Source organism: Phoenix dactylifera, unplaced genomic scaffold, assembly GCF_009389715.1.
Source record: "Phoenix dactylifera cultivar Barhee BC4 unplaced genomic scaffold, palm_55x_up_171113_PBpolish2nd_filt_p 002469F, whole genome shotgun sequence".
Taxonomy (NCBI): Eukaryota; Viridiplantae; Streptophyta; class Magnoliopsida; order Arecales; family Arecaceae; genus Phoenix; species Phoenix dactylifera.
In genome coordinates, this window is record NW_024069676.1 from 6683 (window position 1) to 30683 (window position 24001).

The window sequence follows — 24001 nt, forward strand, 5'->3', positions numbered from 1 at the left end:
TTGAGGGGGAGCTTTAGATATTCAGTATCTTATCTTAAAGTTACTTTAATTTGATGCATAACTTGATTTTTATGGATTGATTTTGATGAACCTCCTTATATAGCAAGACTTGCTTTAATCATATAATAAGGTTATACCTTGAGATGAGTTCTATAAAAGTTGTCTTATCTCAAACCTTGAAGTCTTATGAAAACAAGTTGAAACTTATAGAAAATATATTTTTGAGATTGACAATTTTATTGAACATTATATACAAATTCTAAACTCTTAAATGGAATGATCAATTGAGGGGGAGAAAGAAAATTTCAGAAGGAGAGGTCTTATGGAACTTAATCGCATAAATCTATAACTAAAGGAGAGAGAAAGAACACTAAATGAAAAGTGATTCTAATACTCTCCAATATGTATCAGCTGAAATTTAAATCTGAAAATCTGTATGATATACCTTGAGGCGTGTTATTTGGTTAGTATATCTCATGCATCACTCTTGAACCAAATTGCAAATCTTAAGAGCCTCTAATTTAATGAAAAAGGGGGAGAATAATGTGTTAAATTTTCTTGAGTATCTCTTAGAAAATCTATTTTTGGAACTTCACTAATGAGCTCTAATTGGCTTGCTTTTTGGAACTTCAATTTTGTGCAAATTCATTATTTTATGTATCAAATTGTGCTTATTTTCTAAAGAAATAAAAGAAAGTCTTTAAAAGAGCTCTAAGATGTATCAAAAATTGCATGAATGTATATTTTGATATTTGTGCCCCAATGCTCCTATTATCATAAAAGAACTTTGAAGTCATTAAGAAAATTAATTAAATTGCTCTCATGGTTGATAAAATACTTAATAGATTGGGCAAAAGGTCTTAAATGAACAAGCTTTCATACTCAGTGAAGAGAGGTTAGATTTCCACTCATGTTTTTTTTTGAATATCATTTGTAGTACTTCTTGAATTAACCTAAGGAAGATTCCACCTACACTTGATTAGAAAACTATCTGTGGTATCAAATTAGAAAACCTCTTGAATTCACACTCGATGTGTTCTGCTCTGATCTTTGTGCTTAATGTTTCACTATCTTTTTGATGTTGTCAAAAAGGGGGAGAAATATCTAAGTATATGCTATATACCTCAGAATGCTTTATTACTTTGAATTGAATACAAATCAGCTTAAAATTTAAATATGTTGATTGTGTTAAGCTGATTAAATCTAAAGCATTATCATGAAGTATGTTTTTTAAATATATATGTTTTCTACTTCATGCAACTTAGCTATGTATTACTTCTAGAAAACAATATCTTTTATATTGCATATACTCCAAGTTTTGTCATCATCAAAAAGGGGGAGATTAATGACCCAAAGATTGATTCATAGATTGATTTTGATGATCACAAAACCTTGAAGTATAGATACTAATGTTCATGTTGCAAGGAGAAAGATAATTATTTTGCAAGGAACATAGCAAGTTGGAAGAACAGAAGAAGGCCTCCAAAGCTCTCAAGTTGGAAGAAAGCTACAATTTATTGGCCCAAGCTTAAAGTTCAAAGGATTCAATTTGGAGGAGTAAAATCAAAAGAAAAATTCAAAAGAACAGTCTTCGAGTCGACTCCAGTGAAATTCGAGTCGACTCCGGAGAAGTATGAGTCGACTTCGGAGAAGTATGAGTCGACTCCTAGGAGTCACAGGCAGAAAAGTCAGAGAGCAGTTTTCGGGTCTGAGATTCGAGTCGACTCCAGTGGAACGCGAGTCGACTCCGATGGTTGGTAGGTCGACTCCAAAGAAAGCAAGAGTCGACTCTCAGCGGAACACAAGGAAAAAGTCAGAGAGCATTTTTGGGACTCTGAGATTCGAGTCGACTCCCGCATTGCACGAGTCGACTCCGAGACTCCGCGACCATCAACAGACAGAAAACCAAGTTACTGCCTCTGAGATTCGAGTCGACTCCCAGACAGCTCGAGTCGACTCCAAGGCAGCGCTACACCAAGATGGCAGAAGGCTGTGTTTCGCAAACTGAGAGCCGAGTCGACTCCAAGGAAGTTCGAGTCGACTCCAAGACTGGACGAGCCAAAAGACAAAGGATCGGGAGTTCGGGCTCTGAGATTCGAGTCGACTCCCAGGACAGTCGAGTCGACTCGAGAGGACAAAATTCAAAATTGGATCCACGGACTTCAGTGGATGAGCCGACTCCGAAATTGCCAGGTCAGCTCCAGAAGTTGGCGAGTCGACTCCAGGTTAAGCCGAGTCGACTCCCAGTCAAGGCATGCACTTTAATTCAAATTTGGAACAGTGACCGAGTCGTCTCCAGTAAAGCACGAGCCGACTCCTGCAACAGGCGAGTCGACTCCTGATCGCGCGAGTCGACTCCGATCCCAACGGTAATATTGTCAGAAAGTGCAGACTGTGTCCAACGGCTCTTTTTCTTGTCTCTAACGGCTATATTCTTGTTTCCACGCCATCTAAAGCTATAAAAACAAGAAGAGAGCTAGGGAAGAACTTATGGAAGTGGGAGAGATCATCTAGGAAAGAGTTCTCAAAGAGATTACAAAGGAAATCTCCCACAAGCACAAAAGGGCCATCCAAAACGAAATAGAGAGAAGAAGAGCATCCAAGTGAATCCGAAAGCTTCCTCTCCATCCGTGTGCTGCCTCGGGGATCCTCTACTTCATGCCAAATCAGAGGAGGATCAAGTAAAGAAGAAGCCGAGCTCCTCCATCTTCAAAACTCGTTTGAGGGCTTCTCTTTACTCTATTTGTTTATATTGTTATATCTGCTTGTTTAAGAAGCTTTGATTTGTTTCACACTTTCTTTTAATATCTTGTAACTTGATTCAATCAAGGGATTGAATCAAGGGGTTAAAGGTTTGTTGGTGAGCCAAAGGGAAAACCAACGGTGTAAGGTTTGTTGGTGAGCCAAAGGGAAAACCAACGGGATTAAGGTTTGTTGGTGAGCCAAAAGAAAAACCAACGGGGTTTAGGTTTATTGGTGAGCCGAGGGTAAAACCAACGTGTAAGGGTTTGATTGTGAGCCCGGGAAAACAATCGGGGTTGGTTCTAGTCGGTGAGCCTGGGAAAACCGACCGAGTTCGTTGTGCGCTCGTAAAACAACAAGTTGGGTTGTGAGCTTGTAAAACAACCGGCTGTAATCTGTAGGATTATAGTGAAATTCCCAAGAAGTCTTGGGGAGTGGATGTAGGTGCTGGGGTGCACCGAACCACTATATGTTTGTTGTGTTTGTAATGCTTCTGCTTATTGTCTAACTAACACACTCACTTACTTAGATAAACTGCTTGCTTAACTCTTATCTGGACATCCTTTAGTTGCAAGCATATTTAATCAAGTCACATTCTATACATCAAACTGTTGCTAAGTTTAACTTTCACTGCGCATATATATATAACTTAGCATAATTAATCAAAAAGTACTAGAAGTAGTTTAAAAGTTTTAAAAGACCCAATTCACCCCCCCTCTTGGGTTGTATCTACTGGGCAACAAGTCTCTTCAAACTAGTTCTTCTCAATCCCAGGTATCGTAGATGAATCATGCCGCCGATCTGTTTCGGTAACTCCTCCAAAGCTCCTGCGCCCTCCAGATCCAGCACCCTTAATAAGTTTAACCCATTCAAAAATCTTCCCCCATTAGTCAAAATTAAACTGAAGCCCAGCAAAGTGCGGAGATGCGGTGAGGAGACATCAGCCTCGTCTTGCATATGATTGTGGAAAGCCCTACGATGACTCAGTATACCATGAGATACTCCCACGTCGCTACTGCGAACTTGAGAAAAAATCCATCCCTCCTGGCTTCCGATTGGCCCAAGTCACGTAACACATCATGGATACATATGTGTTTAACCCATCCATGAGTCTTGCTTCTCTTGACAAGCTGGATCATGCACCTCTGGACCAAATTATCCAACCAAGCTCTAGCAGTTTCTTCCATTGTCCTCCTCTGCTCTTGGGGGATGAATCCTTCGGGACCCACAACCTGACTAATTTGGAAGCAGAGATAATGGAGTCCTCTGGAAATGCAGCGATGTATAGAAAACATGGTTTTAACGGATATGGCAAGTCATTGTAACTTAAACCCAATATATTGAGGCACTCCTTCCCATCTCTACTATCGTCCCAATTCATGCTCTGAGCTACTCTCGACCACTCGTGATAGCTACCATCTTTCTTTGACAGAAGGCCTCCCAACACCACCAGTGCAAGAGGAAGTCCACCACACTTCTTTGCAAGCTTCTGGGCCAATGCCTCCAACTCAGTTGGGACATCTTGATTTGGTGGAAATGCCTTCCTACGGAAGAGTTCCAAACTCTCTGTGTCGTTCAAAAGCTGCAGTTCATGTGGAGGAATCCGTGGCTCGGTATCTCTTGCAACTTCGATGATACGTGTAGTAAGCAGTATTGTGCTACCGTTGTTTCCTTTAGAAAAGAATGGATGCATTTGTCTCCAAACATCAACACTCCATACATCATCCATCACGACCAAATACTTTCTGTCTCTTAGGAAATCACGGAGCTTCTCTCTCACTTCTTCTTCACCCATCTTCTCTAATTCTTCTAGTGTAATTCCTGCAGTTGTTTCTTCCTTCTTTTTGATTCCCATTACTTTTTTCATAATGTCCTTCGCTAGCTCGATGCCTCGGTAGCTCTGAGAAACTGAAACCCAAGCAAAGGTATTAAAATGCTCTCTAATTGCAGGGTCATTATACACCTTTCTTGCCAGGGTGGTCTTGCCTAGCCCACCCATACCCACTATAGAAATTACACATCGTGCTTTCTTATTCCGATCAAGCAATTGACTCACTATTTTTTTCTTATCATTCTCGAAGCCTATAACATCAATGTCGTCATCATGAGAGTGAGGAGAGGATTCTCTGAGTGATTGCCAACTTTCATCCACTGCACTACTTTCACCTAGATTAGCAATGCCATATGTGGCTCTGCTATCAGAGATACCACGGATCTTTTCCTTTATTTTTTCAATTTCAGAACCAATTTTATGTAGGGTAATCAATTCACAAGGTTTGTGAGAGTACCTTGAAATGGTGCCCATGAAGCCTCTCCTCTGACGCTGCATCTCAGCCATGAACATGACCCTGTCTATGATGTCTTCCACTTCATATGCCACATCTCTTATCTCACGTATCCAATTCTCCACTCTTTCGTCTCCCCTCCTCCTGGACTCGGCATCTTTGAGGAAGCCTTTCATTCGTAGCAGTTCTGTTCTGACCCATTCGACTTGATCCCTCACCCCACCCAAGGAAACAGCTTCTTGGATGAGGAGTCTGGCAAGCTGAGAGACGACACTGGAAACGAGAGACTCAGCCATATCTCCTTCCCTCTCTCGTACTCAGACGAAGAAGACTTTAGAGGATGGTCGAATGTATGATCCAAGAACGGGAGTCCTTGATCTCTCTGAAAGATGCTCTCAGCCCGGATGCAATCCGTCACTAATGGCCGGGGAATCTTCTCCATAGTCTATGCAAGAAACTTTTTTTTTTTTTCTAAAAAAAGTCAAGACTCTCTACTTGAAAATTAATATAAGAAGTACAATTACTTTAGCTACTCTTAAATATACTACTCATCACTCCCAAAATATACCGTTTGTCCGCCTAGTGGAAAATCTCTCCCCCCGAAACACTCTTCCGTCCCTAACGCTTCCCATTGTTCCCACTTTTCCAAGTCCATCAGTGGCTGCGTTCTCCCTAGGCTGGTTGTATACGTTGGTGTTCCTTCTTTTTTTTTTTTTTTTTGCTAATACGGGTGGATCATACCTGTCGGGTACGGATACACCCAATAAAGTCAAAAAATAGGATACCTCGGAGTGCCAAAGGCAACTCCCCATCACCAGTCCACAATGTGTCTCCGGAATGGCGAGCTACAAATGCAGCCACCCAATCCGCAGCCCCATTGGCTTCACGGTAGATATGCTTGGCCTGAAAGGCCCCCTCCATCCCTCGCCATAGTCCATATATCACGAAGCAAAGGGTGGTCACTACCGTCACCCTTAGGACCCTCTCGGATCCAACTGATAACGGTGGCAGAATCACCCTCTAGGGTGATAGACCTAGCCTGTAACACGCACCGGGCATGTCGAAGGCCTGCCCAGGCAGCGCTCAGCTCCGCGCTCGGAACCGAGGTATCAAATAAGTGACTGCCACCAGCGGCTACAACCCTAGCGAAAGGGTCCCGAATGACGAAACCCGCACCTCCCCTCGTGCCACCATCCAGGAGTGACCCGTCAAAGTTGACCTTGAGGAAACTCGAGGGTGGGGGCTCCCAGGTGAAAAACACCGTGTGAGATACTGCCGAAGCATGGTGGGGGCCCCAGATGTCCCGAGCTGTCAAGGTCCCTCCGGTGGTGGAGGCATGACACATCTCTGCCGCCTGACTACGGGCACTCTCGACCACAAATCTCGGCGACATACATCATTCACCGAATATACGAGCGTTCCTGGCCAACCAGATCTGGTAGGCAGTGCAGCTCACTCGAGTCACCTCCTGACGAAGCGCCTGGGACTCCGAGGCTTGGCGCATGGCCTGTAAGAACTGGTCCCTACAGATCCATACCGGCTGCGGGACCCCTGCCAGATGCCAAGTGTCCCTCGCCCTAGAGCACCGAAACAAGGCATGGTCGACCGTCTCGGCCACACCGCAAACCCCACACTCCAGGGGGATCCTCAATCCTCGTCCACCAAGTACTGCTCTCGTTGGAAGACGGTCCCAGACCACCTTCCAGAGGAATAGCGCAACCCTCGGGAGGAGGCCCAATCGCCAGATCCAGGCACAATTAGGACCAGGTTCGTACTCCCGCCTAAGAATGCGAGAAAGGACGCTCATCCTGACTCTGGGACTGGTCGAGGAGCTCCACACTCGTACATCTGGTCCACCGCTCTGTGGCAGAGGGAGGGAGCGAACCCGCTCCGCCAGATGCTCCCCGAAGAAGCGGGCTAATCGAATCTCGTCCCATCCAGCCTCCCCGGGAGTCATAAGATCACAGACCTGTAAACCCTCCCCAGCCTCAACACTAACAGTAGTCGGCCAGCGGCACAGGGGGAGGCCATCAACCCATGAGTCCCTGGTCACATCAATGCTGCGGCCATCGCCTATCAGCCATCGAGTGTGATCCGACACCATGGGCACATATCTCGCAATCTCACGCCATAAAAAGGAACACCCCCGCCCTCCTCGAACCCTGCCCTCCTGGCCTACCCCCCCATAGCGGGCGGTCATGATCCGGGGCCAGAAACTCTGCGGCTCCAGGATGAAGCGGGAAGCATGCCGGGCGAGGAGCAGCTCTCGTCTCTCCCGGAGAGACAACACCCCAAGGCCACCCTCCCTGAGAGGGAGGCAAATACTCTCCCATGCCACCAGGTGCACCCCACGGCCCCCACCAAGCGAGCCCCATAAGAAGCCCCGAATCAGTCGCTCAATCTTTAGTAGGACGGATCTTGGTACCACCGTGCTAGTCATGAGATAGATAGGCATAGAGCCCAAAACAGATCTAATCAGCAAGACTCTACCCATCATAGATAGAGACGCTGCTCGCCAGCCCTCTAGCCTACTCTGGACCCGTTGCACCATCCCGGAGCACTCAGATACACGCAGTCTCCTACCTGTGATCGGAACACCCAGGTATGTCCAGGTCCCGTCCTGCTCAGGCATCTCCAGAATCCTCCGAATCTCACGTCGAACCCCGGGTGGCGAACTCGGGCTAAAGGAGATAGAGGATTTCTGGGCATTCACTCTCTGACCAGATGCATAGCAATAGGCGGCCAAAGCCCGCCTAATAGCCAGGGCATCTGCTACGCGGGCACGCGTCAGGAGTAGGCAGTCATCGGCGAATAGTAAATGGGATATCGGCTGGGCCCCTAGAGCTGGGACGTAAGCCTCCAGCTCTCCGGCGGCACATGCAGCCCGCAGCAATCGAGACAAAACATCAGAACAGATGATGAATAGGTACGGGGATAGCGGGCATCCCTGCCGAAGCCCCATAGTAGAACTAAAGAATGGGGACGGAGAGCCGTTGATCAAGATGGAGAACCGCGGACTCCGGACACACCCCATAACCCAACCAATCCAGGTCTCATGGAAACCCAGACTCTCCAAAGCTCGCCTAAGAAAACTCCACCTGATTCTATCGTAAGCTCGTTCCATATCCAGCTTGATAGCCATCAGGCTTCGACGCTTCGGGGCCCGTCGAAGATCCCACATCATCTCTTGGGCCACCATAACGTTATCGAAAATACTCCTACCTCCAACAAAAGCACCTTGCTCTTTTAAGTGATGTGGTTTTAAGCTTAGTAAACTACCATGTGACTTGAGGATTAATTTATTCCGACATTCCGACACTTTCATGTGACTTGATGTTTAATTTATTCCAAAATTAAGAAACTGTTACCAGAGCCAGACTGTCATTAGCTGGTGTAGAAAGAAACACCGCAGCACCGAGCCAATTAAAATTTTTAAGACTATCAGCCATCGACGGCTCTATCCCAGCCATCACCCTTCTCCAATTGTCGAATTATTTTTCACTCCCTCATCTTAAATATATTACTCATCTTCCGTGCATCTAACGCTTCCACTTGTTCCCACTTTTCCAAGGCCATCAGTGGAGTTCATCGATCATGGGTTTTCACTTTTCTGTGGTGGCTGTGTTCCTTCTTTTAAGTGATGTGGGTTTAAGCTTAGAAAATTATCCTTTTATTCACTTTTTTTTTTTTAAAAAAACATCAGCATTTATTGGAGCAATAGATGTATTATATTATCATACATTATTTCATATTTCAAATTATTTGATATTTTAACTTAAACATTAATATGAAATATACAATATGTTCATAATACGTATTTTTTGATATTATATAATTGTCATTTTGTTAATAATAATATTTTATATGATAAATTATATTTTATATTAATAATAATATTATTGTATCATAATATATTATATATTATTTAACAAATTTTCTAATAATATATTTTTTATATTTATTAGATTTAAGTATCATACTATCTATCGCACCAATTCTATTATCATTATTTTTAAATATAATAACATTAGTCTTATATCAAATATTATATCATTAACATAATATTATATTGTGTATACTAGTCATTTTAATTATTTAATATTAAATAATAAGATTAATTTATTGTTTTGAGAATAATAATAGTTTTAAAAATAATCGTAGTATAACTGTTATTATAAAATATTTAATGTTATATGTTATTAATAGTAGATTTTGCTTCAACATAATTATTAATTATTATTATATTATTCCAACATATTATTATAATGACAATGTTACCATAATTATTATTATAATATTATATTTATATTATTACGCTAGATATGATATTATATTTGTATTATTATACTAGATATTAGATTTTTATTATCATTGGGAACTCTGCACGTGCATCATTCAAATTCAAATGCCTGCCACGCGCACAAGCGCTTGGACCACTCCATTCAAGGGCGACAATCATGGGTGCCATTCAAATTCAAATGGCCGCTCTATGCGCGCAAGCCACATCATCAACCGCGCACATGGACCACTCCATTCATGGGCGACAATCACGAGCGCCATTCAAATTCAAATGGCCACGATGCATGCAAGCCACGTCATCAACCGCGCGCATGGACCACTTCATTCAAGGGCGACAATCATAGGCGTCATTCAAATTCAAATGACTGCTATTCAAATTTAAATGGCCGCTATGCGTGCAAGCCATGCCATCAACCGCGCGCATAGATCACTCCATTCAAGAGCGATGATCACGGGCGCCCAAAATTGCAGCCTCGATGTGCACCGGATGGAACACTCCAAAGGAGCCAAGTGTCATCTAATGAGGACTCTTCATAAGGGCATGATTCAAGGCTACATCATTTGAATTTATATCCTTTTCATTTGAATATTTGAATTTGAATTTTGAATTTTTTTTGTATTAGGTCAATATAAGAGATAGGATAGGACTAGTTAGGATATCTTTGAGCATTTGTATTTTCACCTTAGAGTGTGTTAGTCTATTGGCTTGAGAGGCCTTGTGCCTATGTATTTCGGCCTTAGATTGATCTAAGGCTTGAGCTAGTGTGGGATAAACCAATCTCCGCTAGATTGGGCTAGTATCGGGATAAAACCACTACTAGAAAAGTGAGTTTTACCGATGCTTTTTTGCCGACGCTTGTCACAAGTACCACAATTTTTGGTCTAGCACCACAATTTGTCGACGGTTTAAAAAAGCGTCAGCAATAGACGACGCTTCGTGGGCTAAGACGACACTAAATAGCGTCGTCGAAAAATAAAAGAAGGCCGACGCTTTTAAAAGCGTCGTCGGAGGCCATTTTTGAAATGACGACGCTTAAAATAGCGTTGTCAGAGGCCGCACCCCCCTCCCCTCCTCTCTTCATTGCTCTTTCTCGATCTCAGTTAAATAAAATCAGTTGAACGATAAAAGACGTGTTTGACCCGTTGCCCTTCCTCCCTTCCTCTCCTCTCGGGATAATAGAACAAGAGCAGGAGAAAAGATCCCATCCTGACCTCCCCAAAAGGACCCAGAGATCAAGAGAAGGGTAGAACTAATTAGGTCCTCAATTTAGCCCCACATCGGCGGATCAACAAGTGGTGGTGGGGAATTAGGAGGGCGGAGGTGGAGATGCGATGATGGGGGATGGGGTGAGGCAGATCCTGGCGAAGCTGATCCATCTGGCGGACCAGGTGATCAAGTTGGCAGGCGATGCGCCCACGTCCCAGCAGGAGTGCCTGGAACTCAAGGCCAAGACCGAGAGGCTGGCCGCCCTCCTCCGGCAGGCCGCGCGGGCGGATCTCTACGAGCATCCCGCCTACCGCATCATGCTGGACACCGAGCTGGTCCTGGAGAAGGCGCTGGGCTTGGCATCCAAGTGCCGAGCCCATGGCCTGATGCGTCGCATCTTCACCATCATCCCCACCACCGCCTTCGCCAAGATGTCCACCCAGCTCGACAACTCCATCGCCGATATCTCGTGGCTCCTCTACGTCTCCACCGTCGCGGCCAACGACGACCAGCTCAACGGGCTGCCGCCCATCGCCCAGAACAAGCCCATCCTCTTCCTCATCTAGGGTCACATCGCCACCCTCCACACGGGCTTTAAAGCGTCGCTAACTAAAAAATACAGTTAAACGTCGATGCTTTAAAGCGCCGCTAACTGCGTGACGTCGATGCTTAAAAGCGTCGCTAAAAGACTTTTTAGCGATGCTTTTGGAAAGCGTCGGCAAATATTTTTTCCACTTTTACATAGCCAACGCTTTGGCGATGCTTTGGAAAGCGTGAGGAAGAAATGTGCCGACACTTATAAGTATCGGTAAAGACTTTAACAAGCGTCGCCAAAGCTTCTTTTTCTTGTAGTGAACAATCCCCTACTAGATTGTTCTTGTTTTATTTGGAATCGAATCAACAATCTTTCCTCTCATTGTTCATGCTTATGTGCTGATTCAACTTGTGCAATCATCGGAATAAGCTATAGCCAGTAATCTCGATCCTTGGACAAAGATTCCAAGGTTACCGATCTTCTTGTGCAAGCCTCGGGGTAAGCTGCAGCCAGTCATCCCAGTCCTTGGACAAAGATCTCAAGAAATTGTGATCAGCAAATCCATCGGCGTTGCTTAAGTTCGGTCAGGGCAACATCCAAACCTAAGGAGGACGCCAAGGTCAGCGGCCAAGGCGTGGAAGGGCTTGGTGTGGGCAGCGGCCGACCGACGTGTCCCACTACTATGTTCTCTTAAGACTGGTTACATACGTTGGTGTTCCTTCTTTTAAGTGATGTGATTTTAAGCTTAGAACACTACCCACAGATTCAGTTTTTTTTAAAGAAAATAGCAGCATTTATTGGAACAATATAAGTGATGCCAGCTGGCCTGCGTAGGAGCCTGTGTACACTAGAGAAAAATTACTCGAAACAATAGCAAAAAAAATTGCTATTCTTGATCGGAGACAACCTTAGATGATAATATTATTAATTTTTTTATAATACTCTTAAATAAACAATTTAGATAATAACATTTCCTCATTTATTAGTCATTTATGGCTCAATAAGATAAACACTATCAATATTGACTATTTCAAATATTAAAATATATTTATATGAGTGAATAAATATTTTCAAATTAATTATACATACATTAAAACAAAATTCTATGGTTAAGAAATTTTAGTAAGTTTTGTTATATAAATAAATATATAAATTATTAATAAATCCTAAGTTAGATTTATCGGTAATTAATAAACATTTGTTAGTTAATAATTAATATTTATCAATAGATATATTAAATATATTATTATTTATGAATATTATTAATCAATATATTGATATATTTATAATATACTAATATAATATATATTGATATAATTAATTTATTATATTAATATAATTAATATAATATTAATATAATATAGGTGAGGGTATATCTATCAAGAAATGATATTTTAAGATTACTACCACTCAGTAATCTAGCGCGAAAAAATAAATACCATCTTTGTAAGGGTATTTATTTTATCTTTTTTTTAAAAAATAGATATGAAACCTACCATTTATTTTTTCATATCTTTGTTATCCACTTTTCGTACCAAACATGAAAATATGATTTTGGATTTATTTTTTCCATGCCAGATAACCTCAATTCCCAATCGATAGAAATTAGATTTTTTTCATATCTTATATAATTTTTTTATAAAATATAAAAATTTATTTCTATATAAAAATTATTTTTTTATATTTTTTAAAAAAATTAATCCAATATGAGAAAAATTTTTTTTGTTGGCTGTACTTTTTCTGACTCCTCATCCCACAAACCAAACAAATCCTGGTAGACTCTTTGTTTTCTACTCTCTATGCCTCTTTTCTCCAACTCCGCCATGTGTCCAACAACGTAACGTCCTCCGAATGGAACCTCTCTCCTCCATCCTGCACCGCCTTGAGCAGCAATCTCTCTCCATCGCTGCCTATCTTCAATGTCGTCGTTAACGATGTCATCTCTCTCTCCATTGGTGAAATTCTATCCCCTACCATCACGGACATCATTACGGAGCTTCCACTTCGCCTCCTCTCGCAGTGGTAGCTCAGACTCGCCATCATCCATGGCACCATCATCGGTCGTCCTCGCTTCCCCCTCTCTCTCTCACGGTCACACTAAAAAAATATAAACAAATTAAGGCTATAAGTATGAGCCAAGCAGGAGAGATCTTATAATCTTTGATATGATACTTTATTTGAAAAGAAAAATTAAAGCAACTGATTTGATACTTTGGTTGGATGCAATCCTTCAGCACTAGAAACCAAATCTTCTTTTCCTTGAAAGAAATTTACTAAATCAGCCCTTCAGGTGAAACTTATTCCAAACATGAGATGTTAGTACCCTACTTATCCCTCTAGCTATGTCGAGATTGAGAACAAGTGGGGGGATAACCTCCTATTCCCTCTTTTGTGCTGCCAAACAGTCGGTCTGGTCTGACCGGTTAATCTATTCTCTTGCTATGACATGCGAAAGGATATCCCTCAGGCGTCAAGTCTGTCCAGGGAGAGTGGTAGAATAGGATTACTCCCTCTCGTACACAAGCCAATTACTGTATTACCTTCAGTTTTTTTCCTTAATATTCACTCTTAAGCGTATAATAAGCGAGAAGGTAATTTTATCTCTATGACGAAAATATAAGTTCTCAGCGGCCACGGAATCTTATCTGTACAAGATTTTTTTTTAATCAAACTCTCTACATAAATTAATATAAGAAGTTCAATTACTCTGGCTACTCTAGGTTTGGGTTGTATCTCTCGCACTAAAGAATGATTGGTGTCCTTGCACGACATCAACCATTGGATCGTATTTTGTACAGTTTTCAAAGCATGATGTCTACTTTCTAATCTATGTTGCAATGAAAGAAAGAGATTGGAATGTTTTGAAATCTACGCAAAATACGATATAACAGTTGATACCGTGCAAGAAGATTAATCATTCTATTGCGCGGAAGATACAGCCGCAGCAATTCGTCTTACTATGTGACTTGAGGTTTAATTTATTCCAACATTAAGATAGTTGGAAATAAATAAACTTAATTGTGCATTGAATCAAGAGATGTTATTTGAGACATTTGTGTTTCCAAGAGACCTTTTGTCTTACCTGTGAAAGTTACTTAGAATTTCTCTTCATGAGTAAAACCGTAGTGTTATTCATAAATATGACTCTTGGTATTTTATATAGAGGTTACTTCAAAGGTTGTAAAATCCTCTTTATAAAGGGTTGTTACTTGAGTCATTTTGTAATGAAGAGAGTTGAAGAAATTAAATACAGTGTAAGCTCCTCTTCATTCCTTAGTGAGAAAAATACTACGATATTCTTCTTCTCCTTCATCCACCTCTTCAAAGACATTGTTGCAACAAACTAAAATTATAAAAAGAGGATAAATGACACCGTCAAAAAAAACCAAGAAGAAGATGGTTGCCCAATATAAAAAGAAAGCAAACGCCACCATCAAATGGTTTGTGTGTAAGTGGTGGATCCAGCTCGCTTCCTACACGGAAGATAAGAATAAAAAAATAAAACTAAAGAAATATCGGTATTCCACTTAATCAAAAATATCAAAAGAAGGAAACACCTTCCTTATAAATAAAATAAAAGAATGAAAATAAACAATGGTTTCAAAATAAATAGAAAAAGAAATACTTGCTCCGTTGATAGCCCCATCCCAACAACAAACAGAAAATATAAAAAGAAGGCTAACAGCGCGGTCCGAGTAATTGGTGAACCCAGCTCGCTTACTGCACGGAAAATAAGAATAAAAGAATTAAAAGAAGTAATATTTTGAAAAATAAAGTAAGAGATTCTTGTCCCATTGAAAGCGCTATCCCACCAAATCAAAACAATAGAAAGGAGGTAAATGATAAGGATGATTGAAAGGGTGCTCGATTCCTACTTTAAAGATAAGGATGACAGAGTAAAAAAAACAAAAGACATACTATTCCCTTGAAAGCGCTATTCCACCAAATCAAAAATATATAAAGAAGGTAAATGACACCTTCCTTAGTTATTAAATATTGATTGTGGTTCTCGCAACATCAAACAAGTTGCCTCGGTGTTCTCAGCATTATCACTTGCCTGGCCAGCTAGTTTTCTCTAATGCCCTTCAATGATTGATTTTGTATAAGCTGGCTATACTTATTTTAGTGGCCTCTCTCCTGCCATTTTTGGGAATATATTTTCTTGGAGCATGGAGACTTGAATGCTCATTGCCCACAGGACACACGCTTTAGATCAATCATTATGCCTTGCCTTGGATTTATGCTGCAGAGTTGCAAAGGCATTAGTCCAATGCAAGTGTAAATAAAGATCAAGATTTGAACCCTTCGTAGCTCCATTTTGCAGATATACATTATAGATAATTTAGTTCCTTTGCCGTAAATTGCACAAAACGTCAAGACCATACTAGTTTAGAACCACAAACCTGATTCGGCAAAATAAGACCTTGTTTAAATTATGAATTGGACTAAAAAGATCCAGCTTGCAGTACGGTTTGATCTGATACAAAAAAAAAAAAAAAAATCAGCAATTAGCAAAAAATGTTGTTTGAGAATTTATTAGAATAATTTCATGATACGCTCCAAATCCCTCCTCCAAAATATTTTCTTTTTATTTTTTATCTTTAATTAGTAGAAACCATTTTGATTCTTAGTTTTAAAAATTATAAAATAGAACTTTTTATCGTATCCAAAAATGAGCCTAATTCAGGAGAAAAAAAGAATATTATCTACGAGAGAGTCTGACGATGAATATGGACCAGCAGGAGGCCTGCCGGAGCTCCGGATTAGTGTAGATATTCGGCCACTGGGATTGGCCGTCAACATGGTCAGCAGGAGGCCTGGCATCTATATTTTTTTTTAAATTAAGTCAATGGAGGTTACAAGGACTGTACGTTTATCTAAGCCACCTCTTAGGTGATGGTGAACTCAATCGGGCTCAGGCTAGGCCCGAGCAGGGCTCGGGCATGGATTACCCAAGATTTTTAGGCCTAAGTCCACTCTGAAGCTCGAAAAAATAATTTAGGCTGAGTTTAGATAGAGCATGGCCCGGCCCGGCCTGGCCCACTTCCAACCCTATTCTTACCCCAGATACTAACACTCACTAATGGCCGCGGAATCTTTTGTATACAAGGAACTTTATTTTTGATCAAACTCTCTGTATGAAAATTAATATAGGAAGTTTAATATGGGAGCTCTCCATTGACAACTCTATCCCAGCCAGAATATTTATTTTCACTCCCTCATCTCATCACTCCCAAAATATACCCTTTGTCTGCCCAGCAGAAAATCTCTCCCCCTGTCCATCTAACGCTTCCAATTGTTCACACTTTTCCAAGGCCATCAGTGGAGTTCATCGATCATGGGTTTTCACTTTTCTGTGGTGGCTGTGTTCTCCCGAGACTGGTTATATACGTTGGTGTTCCTTCTTTCTTTCTTTCTTTTTTTTTTTTTTATGGAATAAAAGGGGTAGGAGGGAGGAAGGGATCAGCCCACCTCCATATAGCAGCTCCCACTGAGCCCCCGCCCCATCAGGAGAATGTTCGATGCAGGCAGACTCCGTTTTACTCATACTCTCTCCATCCGAAGGTGAGTACGTCACACCTGGCACCACCAAGCTAGTGTTCTTTCTTTTAACTGATGTGGTTTTAAGCTAAGAAAACTATCCTTTGATTCATTTTTTTTTTAAAAAAAAATATCAGCATTTATTGGAACAATAGATGTAGTGTTTGAATGCCAGCTGGCCTGCGTAGGAGCTTGTGATCAAAACAAAAATCGTATGAAACAGGCACAAGTGTATACATATATATATATATATATATATATATATATATATATGACAAGTTTTCTATTTTACAATGGATTTTTTAGAGCGTTTCTTTAAAAAAATCCAAAAATCACAGATTTCTTTTACTAATGTAGTAGTAAGTTTCGTAATTTAAAAAAACAAAAAAAAATATTGCAGTACATTTTGTTAGAAGTATGACCTATAAGCCAAGGTGGCTGATGCATATTTGTAATTTAGGGCATAAATTTGTACTTTGACACTTATTAATAAATAAGATTGGGCAATTTATCTTCCATTCATGTTTGTATGTGTCCATGAATCGTCCAAGAAATTAATAGATGATGACACATATTCTGAAGGAGTTGAGAATTTGAGGCATGTGTCATTAGGAATTAATTTCTAAATGCTCCTGATCGATGGATCCATCACGAGGGACGGTGATTGATCCGCTGAGATTAGTGCACAGATCACTTAGTCAGATGGACGAGTGTCGAGTCCACGGTGTAGAGACACTGGAGTGATTGTGCGAGTACTTGTTAGAGAACAAGGTACTGAGCGTGATCAAAGAAAGTAGTCACATTTATGTCTATCCACTCGTGAGTGCCTACTTATGCTGCAGTTGTATGACTAATCTTTTGACCTGCAATGCCTCAGCTATTCACTGTGAGGTTGTATGACTAGTCCTTTGACCTGCGATGCCTAAGGATTGGACACTTGGCATTAATCCAAGGGTGGATTATAGTCCCATACTCCTAATAAGATTAGGAGAAGCCCTAAACCCAATCTATAAAAGGGTAGCAAGGGAGATGTTATGAATCAATTCTCTCTTCTTCCTCTCCACGCCTCCTCTTCTTCTTCCTCCTCCACGGCAGCAAGGGGTCTTCATCCTCCTCTTCTTCCACCGTAGCAAGGCAAGGAAGATCCACGTGCAAGGTTCCTCCTTCCTCTTCCTCCATCGCGAGCAAGGTTGAAGAAGAAAGGGTTTTTCTTCAAGAAGGTAAGTTGCAGATTCTTCTTCCAATATTATGATAGTCATGAGAGGTCTTTGCAAGGAGCTAGCACTCCGGTAAGACCTTATCTCAGATGATTAGATCCTCTCGTGTGGATACTTGTAGAGGCCGGACACGTGTGCGGCTTAACCAGAAACCTAGAAAGATCATCAGGCTGCGGTGTTCTACACCTGCAGAATTTTTGAAGATGGGATTTTCAAATCTATAACTTCTGATTTTTGTTTCAGTTTTATGAATCTTAATCAACCTTCCCCAGATCCTAATTTTTCCTTCCTAATGAGTTCAAAGATCTTCTGGATTTGGATCCAGAAAATTTTTTGAATTCTACGATCCGAGGCGCATTCATACGATGAACGACGTCCTGTTCGAATTCCGCCGTGAACATCGCATTGAACGGGACGTATCTCAGCAGTGGTATCAGAGCCATGGTTCTAGAGAGCATGATTAGAACTTAAGGATTGATTACCACATTTTTAATCTGATTTTTAAAAGAATTATGCTTGCTGGATTTTCTGCGTGCTGAAATTTCAGGTTGCTGAAATTTTCAACATGCAGATTTTTTATTTGCTTTGATCTTGCAAATTGTTTTAGAATTGCAATTAGATTACAATGTTTGAAATCAAGTAATGCATGATCTAAAATCCAGAAAATAGCATAATAGGTTTAAAGTTTCAGATCTGAAAATATACATGAGATGCATGTGGTAATCATAATGTTCATACTTGTATAAGGTTATGTTTAAAACAATGTATGCATAAGATGTATGTATTAGTTAAACAAAATTTATTTGCATGAGATGTAAATAAACCCTTAAATAATAGGACATTTACATAAGATGTAAACTGAAACAATAATATCATTTACATAAGATGTAATCACATAATATATAAAAGGGTTTCATAATTACATAGGATGTAAACCTGAACCAATGTGACATTTACATAAGTGTAAATTGAATGACATATGGTATGGGATAGATGGTTACATTAGATGTAAATCCCAAGAGATCTAAAATCTCCCTAAATCAATCAAGAGTGAATGATACATTGAGCTAGCCATATTTGATTAATTGATCTAATTGATATTTAGGAAAGCTCAAAGGTGGTTACTTAATTAGGACCTTACTCTCTGAGTAAGGGAAGCCTCCCATCTGCTTACCTAGCCAATTGATCGATTAGCTTCCATGGAAAGCTCAAAGTTGGAATCACTAAGATTTGATTACCCAATATTAAGTCGATTGGTCTTCCATCGTAGTAGAGTTGCTAAGATCTTTCCGGCGTTGATTAGTCTCGGCTGGATACAGTGGGCTAATTGCATTGGAGGATTGGACCTCTCTATTAACATGAGATGTTGTGGGGTAAAGATGGGGTTGGGCTCCAACAACTGTTAGGTGAGGACCCAATCACAGCTTTATTTTCGCGGGCTATATGGTGGGTCTGACTTAACCAAGGAACGGGTCCAATAACTATTAGGTGAGGTTCCTATAACTTGGATGTTGGGAATTGTATCCTAAGAGTCAATCGTCGGTGTGCTGATGATTGAATTTTGTAAATGAATTGACAAATTAATAAAGTATTATTTGGCATTGTTCATCATTTCATTATACATCTTCAAATAAACTCTTATATGATGAAGTCCTTAGGATTTGTTTTATGATAAAGGAGGATTTATCTTCAAGTCCTTAAACCTGTTCACGATCAAATAATTTGCTATTAATAGGACGATAGCATTGTCGAGATTAGGTCATTGTGAGACATATATGTTGGTTGTCCTCTTAACCAAAGAGTGTGGAGACACTGATATATCGCACAGGTGAAGTGTAGGAGTACACATTTCACTGAATGTGACCAATTCCGGAATACTCTACTGTCGAGAGATGTTCCGAGTGGATATGGATATAAGTATCCCTCAGATCTGAGATCATCACAGTGACTAGCAAGCAACTCACTGTACTTTGGTACCGGACTAGCAGAATTTCTAATTCTGGGACGGAAGGTTACTGGGTGCAGTCAAGTACTTGCGAAATCAGTGCGTGAGTCAAGATGGAATTGACCCCTCCTGAAAATAGGAGATAATGCTTTGTGTTCAATTTAGCAAAACCTTGGCCAGGGTAATCCTTGTGAGGAGTCACATGATTTCTAAAGTTGATCACATAGAGGATGTACTTATTACAGAGTTGACAGAACTCTGCAGTCATCCTGGCATTAGGAGTCAAAGGGATGAATTATACATGTTGCCCAGATAGACAACCCAAGAGGGGGGGTGAATTGGGTTTTAAAACAATTATTACAATTTAAAAGCTTTGTGAGTAACTAATTAAACTTTTGCAAGTGGATTAATTAGTTGTTATATGCAGTGAATGAAAGGAAAGTAAGAGACAATATAGCAATCACAAACACAAGGAAATTTATAGTGGTTCGGAGCTAACCCTTGCTCCTACGTCCACTCCCCAAGCCTCACTTGGGAATTCACTATAACCCCTCGAATTACAGCCGGTTGTTTTACAAGCTCACAACCTAACTTGTTGTTTTACGAGATCACAACGAACTCGGTCGGTTTTCCCAGGCTCACCGACTAGAACCACCCGATTGTTTTTCCGGGATCACAATCAAACCCTTACACCGTTGGTTTCAACCTAGGCTCACCAACAAACCTTTACACCCTTGATTCAATCCCCTGATTGAATCAAGTAAGAAACAAACTGATTTGAAACAAACAGAAAAAGAAGCTTCTCAAAAGCGTATTTAAAACAATTTAAACAAGGAAGAGTAAGAAGCCCTCAAACTGATTTTGGAGATGGAGATTGGGGCTTTTCGAACTCTTTGACTCCTCTTGAATTTGAAGTAGGCTTGCTGTCTGGAGGAGAGCCTTGAATGTGAGGAAGGGAGTTGGTGAATCGACTTCAATGCTCTTCTTCCTTCTTTTGCGTGTAATCACTCTAGAGAGCTCTTGGTTGGTGGAAATCACTTTAGCTTTCAATGGAGTCTCTCTTTCTTTTACCCTATTACTGTTCCCTCAGGCTATTTAAGCCATTCCCAGAGAAAATAGTCGTTAGACACAATCCCCTAGCCGTTCTGCACATTTTGCACATCCTGACAATGTTTTCGTTAGGATTGGAGTCGACTCGTGCGATCTGGAGTCGACTCGGCTGCTGCAGGAGTCGACTCGTGCTTTTCTGGAGACGGCTCGGCAACTGTTCTGGATTTGAATTAAAGTGCTGTCTCGACTGGGAGTCGATCGACTTAACCCGGAGTCGACTCCCCAATGTCCGGAGCTGACCTGGCACTTTTGGAGTCGACTCATTCCAAGGAATCCAGAGATGTATTCTTCAAGTTTGCTCACTCGAGTCGACTCGGAAATTTTGGGAGTCGACTCGGCACGCAGAGTCCGAACTCCCGATCTTCTGTCTTTTGACTCGTGCCGTCTCGGAGTCGACTCGAACTGTCTCGGAGTCGACTCGGCTCTCAGTATCCGAAAAACAGTCTTCTGTCTTTTGGGGTCGCGCTGCCTTAGAGTCGACTCGAACTGTCTTGGAGTCGACTCGCCTCTCAGAGACGAAAATACCGTCTTCTGTCTTTTGGGGTCACGCTGTCTTGGAGTCGACTCGAACTTTGCGGGAGTCGACTCGGCTCTCAGTGTCCGAAATTTGCTCTCTGACTTTTGCCTTGTATCACACTAGGAGTCGACTCTCGCTTCCTTAGGAGTCGACCTGCCAACCATCGGAGTCGACTCGAGTTCCTCAGGAGTCGACTCGGCTCTCAGGGTCCAAAATAACTTCTCTGTCTTTCTGTCTGTAACTCCCTGGAGTCGACTCGTACTACCCTGAAGTCGACTCGGCAAGCATCGGAGTCGACTCGCGCTCTTCAGGAGTCGACTCGTTGACAGGTTCTGAGATGATTCTTTCTGTCCGTCTGTCTGTTCTCAGTCGGAGTCGACTCGTAATGTACAGGAGTCGACTCGAGCCTGTGCCAGTGCTTCTGATACGCTTGGAGTCGACTCGTAATCTCCCGGAGTCGACTCGAGACTCAGACTTTGGTTCAAATTGAATTCTTTACTTATCCAAAATGTATTGAACCAAATTTAGAGACTCTTAACCATAAATTTACAAGTATTTGACTGAAACACTAGATTGAATTCATTAGTAAAACATAAGATATACTCAAATGCTTTGAGCTCATCAAAATCAAATAGGGTTATAATCAATCACTCCACAATCTCCCCCTTTTTGATGATGACAAAACATTGAGTATATGTAAAGTGAATTGCTTAACCAAAAAGGATATTTATAGTAAAATTTTAAAATGAATTCAAGTGTCTAGTTATTTAATTTATCCAAAACTGAAAGGTGTGAAACAGTAAATTTTGAAGTTAAAGCTCCTCCTTTCATTTGGAATTATATAAGCCTTCATGTCATGCAATCAATTATTTGGCTTAATATATTTAATGAGTTTGCTTTCTTAAAATTTCAGATTCTTCCCCTCAACACATGCATTCAACTTTGTTTGATTCTCTGAATTTTCTTTTAGTGTATTGAAGCTTTTGAACTTAAATTTTTGGTTTTTAGAGGGAAAATCTGCCAATTTGTTCTTGAGTATGATTCAACTAATCTCCGAATATCCCTTGAATAGATTCTGGAGATTACTCCGTTAGGAGCCCTAACAGAGAGATAATGAGCCTCGAGGTATCGAATCCACTAAGAACAAATTATTGTGTGTTTTAAAAGTTTTCTTTTTATTGATTCCCTTTACATGTCTATTCAATATATTTTCTCCCCCTTTTTGTCATCATAGCAAAAAGGAAGAAAGCACATCATACAAGCAGTTAAAGTTCAAATTTGCACAATTTGGAAGAAAAAATGTCTACTCATTGTATTGATGTAAGTTTAAGTACACTTGTAGATACATCAAAAAGTAAAGCAGTAAGTACATATCAAAAAGAGAAAACAAGCTACACTAGGATTTCTTTGTGGAGGATGTGGCTCCCTTGCTCAGTCTAGATTGTTGCATAATTAGACTGATCCCTTCTGTAATGTTTCCTAGTTGCCTTATGATCTCCGAGGTGGCCCTACTCTGGATCGAGGTGAGCTCAGTCAGATTCTCCTGGAGGGTATCCAACTTGGAGATCAATACATTTGCTAGACGCTCGGCCCCCTGACTCTGGCTGCCTAAGTCCTGTCGGACGTCATCTCGCATCTTTCTTGTGTTGCTTGTGACATCGCTCATATTTGAAAATTGGGCTTGTATAAGGCTTCTGACATTGTAAATCTCTTCCCTCAGATGAGCCGTCATCTCGGTCACGGCTGCCAATGATGGAACCAATGCAGTAGAGGGGGCAGTCGCTGGACCTCAGAGCTCCCTCAGTAGGTCGTCCCGAAGATCCCTCAAGATCTCCTGCCGCAACTCTCGGAGTCGTCTGTCTGTTCTCAGTCGGAGTCGACTCGTAATGTACAGGAGTCGACTCGAGCCTGTGCCAGTGCTTCTGATACTCTTGGAGTCGACTCGTAATCTCCCGGAGTCGACTCGAGACTCAGACTTTGGTTCAAATTGAATTCTTTACTTATCCAAAATGTATTGAACCAAATTTAGAGACTCTTAACCATAAATTTACAAGTATTTGACTGAAAACACTAGATTGAATTCATTAGTAAAACATAAGATATACTCAAATGCTTTGAGCTCATCAAAATCAAATAGGGTTATAATCAATCACTCCACAATCTCCTCCTTTTTGATGATGACAAAACATTGAGTATATGTAAAGTGAATTGCTTAACCAAAAAGGATATTTTATAGTAAAATTTTAAAAATGAATTCAAGTGTCTAGTTATTTAATATATCCAAAAACTGAAAGGTGTGAAACAGTAAATTTTGAAGTTAAAGCCTCCTCCTTTCATTTGGAATTATATAAGCCTTCATGTCATGCAATCAATTATTTGGCTTAATATATTTAATGAGTTTGCTTTCTTAAAATTTCAGATTCTCCCCCTCAACACATGCATTCAACTTTGTTTTGATTCTCTGAATTTTCTTTTAGTGTATTGAAGCTTTTGAACTTAAAATTTTTGGTTTTTAGAGGAAAAATCTGCCAATTTGTTCTTGAGTATGATTCAACTAATCTCCGAATATCCCTTGAATAGATTCTGGAGATTACTCCGTTAGG

The 24001-nt window shown here is 40.8% G+C and overlaps 1 protein-coding gene across 1 annotated transcript; it reads right to left on the reverse strand.

Moving 5' to 3' along the window:
- Positions 1-3430: 3430 nt before the first annotated feature.
- LOC103697048 (putative disease resistance protein At1g50180) lies at positions 3431-5591 on the reverse strand. The gene has a single exon (XM_039123359.1). It carries the CDS (start codon positions 5321-5323, stop codon positions 3878-3880), a length of 1446 nt encoding a protein of 481 aa, XP_038979287.1. The 5' UTR covers positions 5324-5591; the 3' UTR covers positions 3431-3877.
- Between the last annotated feature and the right edge of the window lie 18410 nt (positions 5592-24001).

Bases quoted from the DNA above. Each gene is read 5' to 3' on its own strand.
- LOC103697048 (XM_039123359.1), bottom strand. From the start codon at position 5,323: ATGGCTGAGTCTCTCGTTTCCAGTGTCGTCTCTCAGCTTGCCAGACTC.